Consider the following 14,804-nt stretch of genomic DNA (forward strand, 5'->3'; position numbering starts at 1 on the left):
CTTAAACGTATATTATATTGTGTGTGCTGATGTTTTTCTGTAGTAGTTCTAACAGCAGTTTTGGTGCCAAAAGAGGGTTTGAGCTGTTAGTAAAACTGAACTGTTTATGGTCTCTTAAAATAGTAACAGTCAACTGTAGTGGTCATTAATTGGCCGTATAACCAAATCTAGTAAAAGAAACTAATGACAATGTCAGTGAAGCATTCACCTATAGGCGAACAAGCCAACATAAAACAGATACATAGTACATAATACATCCTCTCTGTGATGGTTTATTGCACTTTATAAACCAAAAACATCTATTTAAGAGAATAGGGACAACACATTTCGACTACGTGCCAGGGCCGTTTTCCTGCCATTAAAAAAGTGGATTAGACTTCGTGTTTAGATTAAAATGGGGCCGTATATGTTCATTCAAACTCAGTAAATCTGGCCCTTATAGGTCAAACTAGGATATTACATTTGATGATTTTATAAGAAGTGTAGCGGGCTCCCTGGTGCTATACAAGCATTGGAGTTTAAAGCTATTCAGTAGTTCAAGACCCAGTCGATGGATAGCCGTACCGTACCATCTGTCTTGTGGACTACTACTATGGGCGAAGCAAACAGAGACTCACGAATGATGCCAGCTTCCAACAATTCTTAAAGGTGCCTCCTTACGGCGTCAATGTCTTGGGGATGGATACGTCGGGCTTTATGTTTAAATGGTGTCTCATCACTCAACTTTATTTGATGTCTGACTTTCTCAGTGTGTCCATTGTCAAGGTCATGTAGAGAAAAGACTTCAGGCATGTAGTTGAACAGTTTTGATATCTGCTCTTTCGTGGGTAAGGGGGAAGTTGAAGGAAAGGTTAGCACAGGTAGGTGTTGTTTCTTCAACTTTGTCATTTGAATTCGGATGTTGACCTATGACCTTTTGAAAAGCATGAATCTCTGCTAATACTGCTTTAGGAAGGATCTTTATGTCGGTTTGAGCTACATTCCTCAGTAAATCTGACAATTGGAGGGACGTTTATGAGGTAAGATGTGCAGACAGTTTGCAATTTGCAGCCCACTTGACAAAGGAATCAACGCCGGCTCAAGCGTGACCCACGTGGGGTCCCCACCAGAGGCCCTGGTCGAAGGTTAATGTGTGTTCGGTCTTTTCCTTGCGTCTCTTTAAAAATCACTCATATTTATTATTAGGATTTTGCTTTCCCAATTGTAGTACTGACCTTATACATAATTTTATCTGACACAGACACAGACACACACACACATAAACACACACACAGACACACACACACACACATAAACACACACACACACTCTGACACACACACACACACACACACAGACACACAGACACACACACACACACACACACTCTCACACACACACACACACACATACACACAGACACAGACACACACACACACACACACACACACACACTCTCAGTGTATACACACACACACACACACACACTCACACACACACACACACACACACTCACTCACTCACACACACACACACACACACACACACACACACACACACACACACACACACACACTGGCTTGCTCTTTTTCTCTTTGGCTGTGTTTCAAATACAATTTATTTATTTATTTTTAATTTATGTTAAATAATTAATTAGCACAAGTCAAGCTGTGATACCAAACAGGACCACATGGAGACACCAAAGACCATAATATTAATATTGAGGAGCAAAAGATGACGGAATATTTCTATTTTTGGGTGAACTGTTCCTTTAACATTATGGGCGGGACTAACAGAAACTGACGAATCATCGGTGTGACAAGTGTGTGATTTCCACCAATAGAAAGAGGGGAAATTAGGAAGATACCCGTATTTGATCAAGAAAACAATTTTTAAAATAAGTATATACATAGTGAAATAAGTCATTTATTATCATGATCGTTTAATAAATTGTGTTTATTTGTAAAATGACCAGCTTCTCCTCGTAGCCTCAGCACTGCTCTAAACAGGAAGAACCTTGCTGAGAAAAAGAAAGTGAAAGCAGATTATGTTTTACATGCGACGTTTACACTTGATCGTAAGAACTTTTCTTCATTTTCAAAAACTGATCATTCATCTTTTTATTTGTTCTTGTGGGAAGATACATAAACTTCATGAGAAAGCAAAGACATTTTGAGAAGTTGTCTAGAAACTGAACGTTTTGATCAAAGCAAGTCTTCAGCTGTGGAGCAGAAAGACACTTCCTTATTCATGTAAGTAAAGATTAAATACTGTCTTAATCATGAAACACTCATGAAACATGATCAAATATGAACAAACAGGACTCATAAGACTGTAAGATGTTTCTTTCTAATCTTCTAAAAACACTTTTTAAACTGTTATAAAATCTGTAAAAAGTGTAACTGAAAGTATCCTGAAGTTGTTACACATTTTTTACCATGTTTTTAACGGCTGTAATAAGGTTGAGTTACACTGTAATATGAAATGTAATAAATGCATTTCATTAATTACTCATGCATTCTCATGTCTTTCTTTAATATAAAGACAATATCTCATCTTCATGTTCGTTGTGTGATCTTGAGCGAGATTCATTTCTACATTTATTAATAGATAAACCCATGCCATTGTTTAAGTAGTTACTGTAGTTTTTGTGATTGTCTGTTATTTCCATCTAGAGTCAGTGTTGAAGATCAAACTGTTCAGATCCATCATGAATGAAACACAAACATCTGGAGATGAAGAGTATTCTCCAGCCTGCAGGTACTTTGAGGAACACAATAAAGCTTTTCTCTTATAGAAATAAAACCATGAACATTTACAAGTTTATTTATTATAATTTATTGTATATACAAATATTTTTCAAGCATAATAAAATTATCTTGTAATATATTAAGATGATTCTGATTATAAAGTATAACATCTGTTCTGTTTCAGCTCAGTTCATCAGAAGAGATCAGAAGCAGAGCCCAGCTGTGTGTCTATGAAGAGTGACTGGTCTATGAATCGGCCAATAAGATTTAAGAGTGAAGATTCACAGCCTGGACTCAGGTATGACACTTATATGATGTTTTGATTTACAATTTATGTTTTTAGTATTTTATAAAATTTAAGTCAATAGTTTTTATAAATACACTGTATGAAATGTTGAATATCTCTCTGTTTTCTGTTTTAGTTCAGTTCATCAGAAGAGATCAGAAGCAGAGTCCAGCTGTGTGTCTATGAAGAGAGAGACATCTGTGATTCAGTCTTTAGATTTTAAGAGAAGAGTCCTCGACACACTTAGATCAAATCTGCTGAAGAAGTTTGAGTGTCTGTGTGAGGGAACAGCGACATGAGAAACCCAACACTGCTGAATGAGATCTACACAGAGCTCTACATCACAGAGAGTGAGAGAGGAGAGATCAATAATGAGCATGAGGTGAGACAGATTGAGACACAATCCAGGAGAGAAGCAACAGAGGACACAGCCATCAAATGCAGTGACATCTTCAGACCTTTACCTGGACAAGACAAAGACATCAGAACTGTGCTGACAAAGGAGTCGCTGGCATTGGAAAAACAGTCTCTGTGCAGAAGTTCATCCTGGACTGGGCGAAGGGAAAGAGAATCAGGGCGTCCAGCTCATATTTCCACTTCCTTTCAGAGAAATCAACTTGATGAAGGACAAAACACTCAGTCTTTCAGATCTTCTTCACGACTTTTTCCCTGAAACTAAAGAAATGGAAATATCCAGCGATGAATATAAAGTGTTGTTCATCTTTGATGGTCTGGACGAGTGTCGTCTGTCTCTGGACTTTAAGAGTAAAGTGAAACTGTGTAATATATCTGAGTCAGTCTCAGTGGATGTGCTGCTGATGAACCTGATTGTGGGGAATCTGCTTCCCTCTGCTCTCATCTGGATCACCTCCAGACCAGCAGCAGCTGATCTCGTCCCCTCTGGAGTCGTCCATCGGTGACAGAGGTGCGAGGCTTCAATGAGCCCCAGAAGGAGGAATACTTCAGGAAGAGGATCAGTGATCAGAGTATGGCCGACAGGATCATCTCACACCTGAAGTCGTCCAGGAGCCTCTTCATCATGTGTCACATCCCAGTCTTCTGCTGGATCTCAGCCACTGTTCTTGAGAAGATCTTGAGTCGAGCAGAGACTGGAGAGATTCCTAAGACTCTCACTCAAATGTACACACACTTCCTGATCCTTCAGACCAACATCAAACATGAGAAAGACTATGAGAAGAGCGTGACAGATGAAGACATGATCCTCAAACTGGGGAAACTGGCTTTCCAGCAGCTTGTGAAAAGAAACCTGATCTTCTATGATGAAGACCTGAAAGAGTGTGGCATTGATGAAACAGAAGCATCAGTTTATTCAGGACTGTGCACTCAGATCTTCAGAGAGGAGCTGGGCTTGTTTCAGGGGAAAGTCTTCTGCTTTGTTCATCTGAGCCTTCAGGAACATCTAGCAGCTCTATATGTGCATCTCTCTTTTACAAACAAGAAGAGAAATGTTTTCGACCAAACCAAACACAGTCTATTGTACATGATATTTTACCAGAATCAATATAACTCACTATCTGAGCTGTATCAGAGAGCTGTGAATTATGCTCTACAGATTAATGGACACCTGGATCTTTTCCTGAGGTTTCTTCTGGGTCTCTCAGTGGAGTCCAATCAGACTCTCTTAAGAAAACTACTGACACAGACAGGAAGCTGCTCCTACAACAAAGACGAAACAGTTCAGTTCATTAAACATAAAATCTGTGAGAATCACTCTTCAGAGAAATCCATCAATCTGTTTCACTGTCTGAATGAACTGGGTGATGATTCACTGATGCAGGAGATCCAGGGTTATCTGAAATCTGGAGGAATAAGAGAAATCAACCTATCCTCTTCACAGTGGTCAGCTCTGGTTTATGTGTTGCTGACATCAGAGCAGAAGATGGATGTTTTTGATCTAAAACAGTTTATTGGAGAACAACATACAGGAGATGAAGTTCTTCAGTATCTGTTACCTGTGGTTAAAGAATCCAGATCAGTTTGGTAAGTAACACTGAAGATCAATACACTTTAAAAACATGTTCATGATATAGTTTGTGTTTTTACTAAAATTAATGTGAATGATCACATTTCTGGCAGTGAACAGGAGAGTTTTGGGAGACTCACTAAACCAGTCGATGAGGTCTTTGTGTGATCTGTGTAACAGTTCCTCCAGAATTTTGCAGCACTTTTTCAGATTTCTTTTTCTTCAAAATTATGCCAACACTTGTGCCATTTATTGTGGTGTTTTGCAGTAAAAATATAACATTCATCTGAAAATATATCAACATTCTTCTAACATGGTTCTTCTGACCTCAAGAACCATTGTGCTCTGTAACATAAAAAGAGAAGACTAAAAATGTAAAAATATATATTATCAACATTTACCTTCATGTAACTCTTTAATATTAAACATTTTTCAATTTTTAAGTACTCAATATTCATTTCATTTTAATCAGTCTTTTGCATTTTAACAAACCAGTAGATATTTATCAATTTTAGAGCATGCAAACAATGCATTAACTTTTGCAAGTAATTAATCTAAAGTTATCTAATATAATTCTATAGACTGCCAACTATGCATCATCTCCACATAATAGACTAAAGAAACGTGAAAACCAACGTTTTATTTTTGATATTCACATATCAGTATAAAGTGTGTGTAAAGCTACAAATAAGATCAAAATCTACTGAATCATCCCTGGTTTCCTCTCAAAAGCTGCAGAGCTATTAGTTGTAGTACAAGAAAACCAAGGCTCTGAGAGTTTGATTAGTACTTAACCTCCTTTGGCTTAATAACACCGGCTTGTTCACCAGCTTTCATCATTCACTAAGTTTGAGAAAGCATATTTGTACCATTTGGCCGAGGTACTCTCATGTAGATCTTTCCAGAACACATCCAATTCCACCTCCACCTCAAACTTGTCAAGTAAGAAGTTAGTTCATTTTGTTGCACATCACTGAAGTGCTGAATGGCCTTGCAACACATTGTTATCTAAGGCTCAAACACCCTGACCTCCTGGTCAACCTTATGCCCATCTGCCATGTACTTGTTGAGTTTATCCTCTGCACTGCTGTATGTTGAGTCTGAGTCTTAATTGCAAACAGGAGTCAAAGGTGCTTAAAGTACTGTGAACATGTTTCATACTGATGCTCCTTACTGGCAATGAAGGCAACAAAAATCTTCTAGATAAAATAAATCTAAATATCTTGGTTCTCACTGTCATATGTCTGCTCTGGAAGATGCTGAGAAACTGGAGGATAACCTTGTGTTTGTCAGCCATGATGAAGATCTGGCCATTGAAGATTGAGCCAGACATTTCCGAAAATGAAGACAAAGCATACAACTAGACTTTAATCTATGATATATTGAATTTTGTGTGTTTATTTTCTGTCCTTTATTTCCTTTGTTCCTAAATATTAATAGAGTGCATTTGGTTTCATAAAAATAAAGAAATATTAATGATAATAAAAAGTAAAAAAAAATTCAGTGCAAAAACAAAGAAGCACACAATAGGGGCAGAAAACATTCTAAGCACGACCTTGCTGGTCAGTGTCAACATTACATTGGAACAATTGGTCTAGAAATGGTTACCATATACTATAAGACACATAACATATACTATAACAATATTACACATAACTCCATACCGGACTCTTTCCATGTGCAATTCTCCAGTAAGATATGTCAACCTGGTCTTAAACTGAGGAAAAGTGTCTGATTTCCACAGCCTGAGAATGAGACTCTTAGCAATAATCATTCCTTAAATGATGGTACTTTGTACAGACACATTATGATCTCACAGAGAAACAGAATAACCAAATAATGCTATTTCAGGACCAAGTATAAACACACAACCATTCAAGATTTTATTTGTCCCATAAAATTTGTAGAAGTACATCTTGTAGTGAAATGTTATTCTGGTACATTCCAAGACTGTGCAGACGAGAAAGAAAGAAATGTATTTAAATGTAGAATGTAAAATAAATACTAACAACAAAAAAATATACATCAAAATAACAATATATAATGACAATAAAATAAAGTGTAAAATATATGTATGTACATGTCAGAGAAATATGTCACACCAAAAATCTTAAAGTATTGGACATGTCAAAGAGTCTTCTGCAGATTTACATCGGTCACAAATAGGAGAAATGACAGGAAAAAAAATCTGTGCAGTTCTAATTTTGAAAAGTCTATGCATCATTTTAAACTGAACTAATTGATGTCTAGAATTAATAGAACAAGATAAAATCCATCTGAGGCCCTCCTCCCATACATCAGCCTCAATCCGTATGCCCAGTTCTTCTTTCCAGGCATTTTTCAAATTCATTTCAGATTAATTTCTAGAGAAAATTAATTTACAAAATCTGAAATTAAATGTTTGGAATCAGGTGAGCCCAACAATAGCCTATAAATCCTTCTTTCGTCCGGCAGAGATTCAAAATTAGATACTGCTGTAATGAAGATGCGGAGGCTGTGTTTGAATCCATTTGCTGTAGTTTATTTAGGGCTGAGACAATAATCATAAACGTGAAGGTAGGCAGAAGGTCAGATCCAGTAAATCAATCAATCCAGTAAACAATACAGAAGGGCAAGTCCAAAGGTCGTAAAACAGGTAAACAGGCAATGATCATACACAAGATTAGCTAGAGACAGAGATAAAGAAGCGCTTGGTAAGGCAGGTAATACTGGCAACACTTCACATCGTATTCTTGGAGCGCCTCTGGTTGTAAAGGCCTCCAAACAGGATATGAAGGCAGAAGAAGCAGAGGGTGAGTCCAGCTAGTACTCAGGTCAGGACTCCCTCTGCTGGCTGGGTGACGTACATAATTTAATCTGTAAATGCTGAAAGAAGTGTGTTGTTTGGAGAGAAAACTTCTCTTTTAGTTGAGAAAATGAGACAAAATGTTTGTTAATATATAAATTCTGCAGGGTGACCATACCACTCTGCCTCCAGGTGTTGAATGTCAGAGATAGAAGGGGAAATGCATCCAAAATAACAATGTAAGGTAATTTGCAGCCTTTCTTAATTTTACGCCATATTTTCAAACAGTTTAAAACAATAAAATAATCAATCTTATCAATCTGCAAGTGATACAGCAAAGTAAACTATTTTTAATTTCATTTTTTTCAATAGCATCCTGAGGGGGGTGTATCAGTGGGGATTTCCACTTTATAATCCTCCTGCCAGTAGACAAGGGCCCTGGCATTTCCTGCCCAGTATAGTGTAAGAAACATGGTAGCCCTAGTCCACCTTTACCTCTTGACTTCTGTAAATGTATCTTTATGGATATTCTGTGAGCTTTAAAGACCCAGATAAAAGGGAGAGTTAATGAATCTAATGTTTAAAAAAAGACTTGTTTATAGAGCCTATCATAGAAAGAGGAAGTGTCCTCCATTTATGTTTGTCTTCAAATCTTCCAATTTATTAAGAAAAAACTACTTAAAAATTTATTTGGGTTTTTTTGGGCAGAATAACTCTAAGATCAGTACCTAAAGACATAAATTAATTATATATCCAGAGACCATAGAAAATGATTTGGGATCTGTTTGAGATCTGACAGAAAAGAACAATATCATCTGTGTATAAGGAGATGTAATGATTTCCCAGACTTACAGGCTTGTTAGGAGAATGATTTCTAATAATGATTGCAAGAGGCTCAATCGCTATCACAAACAGCAAAGGACTGAAGGGACATCCTTGACGTGTTCCACAATGTAATAAAAATGCCTGTGACTTCTCTTCAGTGATCAGAAAATAAGATGTTGTGATACTTTGAGAGGTAATCACATTTGATATAAGTTTGGAAACTAGCAAAAAATAGTGTATTCTACAGAAAGACGTGTGTCTTAGTGAAAAAAGAATAGTCTCTACTAGTGGGATGTGTCATTCTCCATATATCAACCAGGTTCATGGAGGACTTTAGGTTATTTAAAACTACAAGAGAGGAAGGCATCTGGATTATTTGGGCTGACCTGTCCAAACAATGATCAAGTACACGATTAAAATCACCACCTACAATCACATGTGAATCAGTGAAATCAGACAGTAAATGAAATATTTTAAGAAAGAAGGCAAGGTCATCAAAGTTCTGACCATATACACTGAGAAGTGAAATATACAGTACATATATTCATATATTAATATATAATATACATTAACATGAAATAAATAAATGTAGTCCAGCCTGCATATACTGTATATGAGTTATATTTAAGACAGCACCCCAGTAAGTGTCTCAATGTCTTGAGAAAACACCTTGTCAGTAGTGCTGTGTGTGAGCGTAGTTTCTCCGGGTAGATGATCCTTACACAGGCACTCCGGAGATGCTTCCCAAACATCACTAATTTCAGCCGGAAGATCTGGAAAGATGTGTATTGGTCTGCCCTCGTAGTGAAAAGGAAACTGTTGAAGAACCAGTTGAAGTATTTTTTCTTCTTTGGAAAGTGATGAATCCATAAATTGTTTTATGACAAAGGGCTTCATTCTCTGAATGTATTTTCGCACACTTCAGCTCAATGTGAAAGGGGAGACGGTCAAAACCTGCATTAGCATGTACAACCTCAATTGATTCTATCCCCGAGGCTCACTAAAGATGCCTGAGTAAACACCAAACATGCTTCCACAAAAACTAATAGGTCGGACATCGCTTTGAAAATGAAAATAAAGACATATTATCAAATATGCTCTATGTACAACATACAGCACAGATTAAATTCTGTCCAAACAATGAAATTGCTCATATTCTTTAATGTCAAAAGAATACTGATAGATTCAGACTCAAAACCAGACTCAGAGACTGAAGCAGCCTGTTCTGCCATCTCCAGCGGTGACTGAGCAGCAGGATCATTCAATGGTTCACCTTTTCAGGTTTTAGGCTTTGTCATTGTATAGTTCTTTACTAATCAAAGTTATGTAAAGATACAAGGGAAACCCAGAGTAATCACAGTAGTGACCCAAAAATATTACATATAGAGAGGAGCTTCGCTAAAACACAACTACTCCATTCAGTACTTTTTGTTCAATCTAATTGTTTGTCTTGTTCTTTACTCAGGCTATGTGGATGTTTTCAGGCTCATCCTCATTAAAATGTTTTTGGAGCTTTGATGCAGGGACTAGAGAGCAAATTATCAAAATATGTTGACAAAATATTTTCATGGAACATGGTCTTTACTTAAGATCCTAATGATATTTGGCATGAAAGAAAAATTGACAATTTTGACCCATACAGCCTTTTATCCTGTTTTATCAGTTTGAGTTTTGTAAGGTCCACCTACCGGCCGGAATCCATTGGCTGGTCAAAGGCTGGATGTATGTAGACTCTTTCTAAGCGCTTGCAAAATCACTTACATCAATTAATCTTTTATTTCCCCAGTTTCAGTTCTGACCTAATATAATTTGATCTGACTGCAATTTCCGTGATTTTTGATATATTAATTTTAATGTTACTGCTGATCCCTCTAGTTGTGATTGAATTTGGATCATTAATTAACTATAATACTTCCTAGATTCGCTTAGAGACCTTGTTTGGCCAGAACAGACTCACGACACATCTGGGCTAGTCAGGTCTTAGTGAGAGAGGCTACCCTGTAGATCGCTTACCTTAATGCAGCCATTTTCTCAATAGACTCAAAAGACTCATTTTTTTCATGCGTAGTAATAGCATGCTAAGCCAGTTTGGTGGCCAGAAGTCAAGATCTCAAAACGTGCCTCCGGTTCCATCCAATGATCGTTGATCTGACTTAGAAGTCACTAACCTACTAGAAAAATTATTTCAGACAATATTATGAGTTCATCAAGATTTACATTTATTTTGCCAGACAGTACTGTTTTCCAATTCATGAAATTTCATAACATTTACAGAACTCATCAGCAGTAAACACACAAAAATAAAGAAAGCAAACTAAAACAAACATATAAAACAAATTATAAAAAGTATTATTCAAAAGGCCATCGTGCCGGGCAATAAAGACAAACAGAAGTTGTGCGATCTGATCTCCTTACAGAACACTTCCTGAGTGGTTTGCCCTCTTCCTTTAAATACCCAGACCGATCAAAGTATCAAACATTTAGCATCCAAATGTGAAACCTCTCCCGGCTCATTCCACAAGTGCTCATCCTTGGAGCTAAGACAAATGGTTATCAAATGGTCTTTATTGGGGCACACGCCACCAGGAGGCCAGAAACCCTTTCACCAGTCACACCTGAATTATTTACATTAGCCTCCCATCTGCATCTGTCACACTCAAGGGGAAGGAGAGGTTTTGTTGGGTATATTTATTTATTTTTTGTTAATTTAAAATAATACAAACCTGCTGCAGTTGAATCAATTCTTCTTTTTAACTGTTTTTTTTTATAGAATTGAATTACTGAAACTGGCATTTAAAATCTAATGAAAGGCTATTTACTTTTTATAATCTAATTGTTTGTCTTGTTCTTTACTCAGGCTATGTGGATGCAATCTCACTGCTCAGTCTTGTGGACATTTGTCTTCAGTTTTACAATCCTCAAACTCAAACATCCTGAGAGAGCTGGACCTGAGTAACAATGACCTGCAGGATTCTGGAGTGAAGCTGCTCTCTGAAGGACTGAAGAGTCCAAACTGTCATCTGGAGATTCTGAGGTAAAGGCTTTCAATAAAACAAATAAGAAAAATGTGTTTATTAAATTGAAAAGCTTGCAGTGTCCTTTTAATATTATTATCCAATCCATCTGTATATTTACTTATATGTGATCCTGGACCAACTGAAAAAGAGTCAAGGGTCAAGTTTTCAAAATGAAGATTTATACATAATCTTAAAGCTGAATAAAGCATTGATATGTTTATTTTTGATGGTTTATTGACAATATTTGTCCAAAAGACAAACATTTGACAATCTGCAATCTGAGGCTACAAAAAAAATCCAAATAGAGAAAATTACCTTTATAGTTTTCTAAAAGTCCTTAGCAATGCATATTTCAAGTTAAAAATTAAGTTTTGATTTTTATGGTAGAAAGTGACAAAATATCTTCATGGACAATGAACTAAGATCCTAATGATTTTTGGCATAAAAGAAAAATTTACAATTTTGACCCATACAGTCTTTATGACAGGTCTATAAAAATAATTTTAATTACATTTAATTTTGTACAGAGATTAGTATTTTATTCAGACATACCTCTATTTCCTTTTATCCTGATTGATCAGTTTGAGTTTTCTATGTTTATTATTTGTGCTTTATTTCCTTGGTTCCTAAATATGTGTTTATTTGTTTTCATAATTACAGATTCGTTTGTCATCTGTCTAGTTTAGTTCTTCATTATGTTATTTATAGTCTTTCTTCATTATAAAGAAATGAATTACTGAAACTGGCATTTAAAAATCTAAAGAAAGGCTATTTACTTTTTGTTCAATCTAATAGTTTGTCTTGTTCTTTACTCAGGCTATGTGGATGCAATCTCACTGCTGAGTCTTGTGAAAGTTTGTCTTCAGTTTACAATCCTCAAACTCAAACATCCTGAGAGAGCTGGACCTGAGTAACAATGACCTGCAGGATTCAGGAGTGAAGCTGCTCTCTGAAGAACTGAAGAGTCCAAACTGTCATCTGGAGATTCTGAGGTAAAGGCTTTCAATAAAACAAAAAGAAAAATGTGTTTATCAAATTGAAAAGCTCGCGGCATTTTAATATTAGCTCTATATTTATTTATATGTGACCCTGGACCACAAAACCAGTCTGAAGAGTAAAGTTTTCATCTTAAAGCTGAATAAATAAGCGTTGAGGTGTTTTTTTTGATGGTTTATTAGGTTATGACAATATTTATCCAAGAGACAAATATTTGAAATTTGAAATTTGAAGCAACAAAAACAAAATCACCTTTATAGTTGTCTAAAAGTCCTTAGCAATATACTTTACAATTTTAAAAGTATGTTTTTAAACATTTAATTGACAAAAATAAATTGTCAAAATATCTTCATGGAACATAATGTTATGTACATTTTTGACCCATGAACCCATGAATTTTTTTGGCAATTGCTTATTACATTATTCCCATGTGACTTGTACACAATAGAGGCAGTTTTGAACAGATAACATTTATATTGAAGCAAAATTCAATAACTTGATTAATAAATTGTTGGACTTCACCTGTGATGGTGGTCAGGTCAAACAATTTATTAAATTAAATTAATTCTGTTGGTAATAGGCACTTACCTAAATCTGCAATAGGTTTTGTGGCTGATGTATGGAAAACTATTAAACAGAGAATTATGGAGTATTTACTGTATGGAGGTTTAAGGTTCATTTCTTATTCTATGTGACAACTGCTAGAGATTGTTCAGGCCAACAATAAATCACTCGGTCCATGTATACAATAAACATCTTCACTGTTCACAAATTACGTCATACATACATTACGTCATTATGAGTGTGGTTCTATAAATAAACAATAATACCAATAATAAATATACATGTACAAGACAGAGTAATAGTAAAAGTGAAATATCTTGTCATATCATTAAAACAGTCATATTTAGAGTTATGTACCGTGTTTTATGCTGGAATGAAGCGATCTAGATTAAGGATTTGCGGCAATATTTTATTTATTAAACAGTGAGACAAAACATTGTAGAAACACTTAAAGTGCCATGATATATTTAAAAAAATAATAGTAATAAAAGATTAAACTCAGTATTTGTCACATTATTATAGCATAGTTTTTATATTGTGGGTTCATCTTCTTGTCTGGACAAAATATACATAATCAATAAGGTGTTTACTGAATTTTGCCTTTTTAATATCTGGGCTTTTCTGACTTTATTCCTTAAAAATAACTGGCACTGAGTGAAACAAATCCATGTGAGCGTTTCTATAAGGCTGTGATGTTGCATGAAAACTATACAATCTAGACCTTCATTCATCAGTCTGAAAGTCTGGCTACATGAGACTATCCTGGAATTAGTCAGCCTTTAAGAACAAGCAGAAGCTGGTTTCTTAAGTAATGGGTGGAAGCAAGGAAATGTAGAAAATTGCTTCAGATGTCATGATTGTAAAGGAATAATTCATGGCTGAAATGGATATTTCATGAATGAATAAAAGGATCACTGCTGTGTTTTCAGATTGTCTGGCTGTATGGTGACAGAGGAAGGCTGTGGTTATGTGTCTTCAGCTCTGACTTCAAACCCCTCACACCTGAGAGAGCTGGATCTGAGCTACAATCATCCTGGAGATTCAGGAGTGAAGCTGCTCTCTGAAAAACTGGAGGATCCAAACTGCTCACTAAATAAACTCAAGTATGTTATGCAGGAGAGGTTTTGGGGTTTATTGTTTAACCCTTATGCATTTTTTTGTCCATTTCTGACCAGAGAATATTTTTTAAATTATAGCTTCACCCGAATGGTACACTGTAAAAAAAATCTATAAAAAAGCGGTAAAAGACTGGCAGCAGGGCTTCCAGAGATATTCGTTAAATTACAGAAAATAACCATTTCACAAAATTACAAGCAAAAACTGACAAATTACGTGAAATTACATATAAACACCACCAACTTTCAGGTTTATCACTGTAAATTTAAGGTTTTAATTAGTTATTTTATATAGTTGCTATGTCCATTTAAAATTTATTTTTAAAGTACAATTTTTCTATGTGAAATAACTAAGAAATAATGTTTAAAAATGCAGTAAGCAATTTTTTTTACAAAAATGTTGTATATTTACATGATTAATCATCCTTTTTACGGAATAAATCTGTAATTTAAAAGGCATTTAGAAGTTATTTTATGTCTACCTAGAATAAATTTGTAAAACA

At 35.7% G+C, this 14,804-nt stretch overlaps 1 protein-coding gene and 1 long non-coding RNA gene across 2 annotated transcripts in view; both read left to right on the forward strand.

Moving 5' to 3' along the window:
* The first annotated feature begins 3,310 nt into the window (after positions 1–3,310).
* LOC122335881 (NACHT, LRR and PYD domains-containing protein 3-like) overlaps positions 3,311–14,804 on the forward strand; it is a 140,875-nt gene continuing 129,381 nt past the window's right edge. The window contains exons 1-2 of the mRNA XM_043233649.1: positions 3,311–3,540; positions 3,922–5,016. Coding sequence (XP_043089584.1) covers positions 3,311–3,540; positions 3,922–5,016 — 1,325 coding nt within the window. The remainder of the gene's footprint in view (positions 3,541–3,921; positions 5,017–14,804) is intronic.
* The window catches only part of LOC122335875, a 4,723-nt gene continuing 4,196 nt past the window's right edge, over positions 14,278–14,804 (forward strand). The window contains exon 1 of the long non-coding RNA XR_006249014.1: positions 14,278–14,289. This is a non-coding gene — a long non-coding RNA (uncharacterized LOC122335875). The remainder of the gene's footprint in view (positions 14,290–14,804) is intronic.

Source organism: Puntigrus tetrazona, unplaced genomic scaffold, assembly GCF_018831695.1.
Source record: "Puntigrus tetrazona isolate hp1 unplaced genomic scaffold, ASM1883169v1 S000000905, whole genome shotgun sequence".
In the NCBI taxonomy this organism is placed as follows: Eukaryota; Metazoa; Chordata; class Actinopteri; order Cypriniformes; family Cyprinidae; genus Puntigrus; species Puntigrus tetrazona.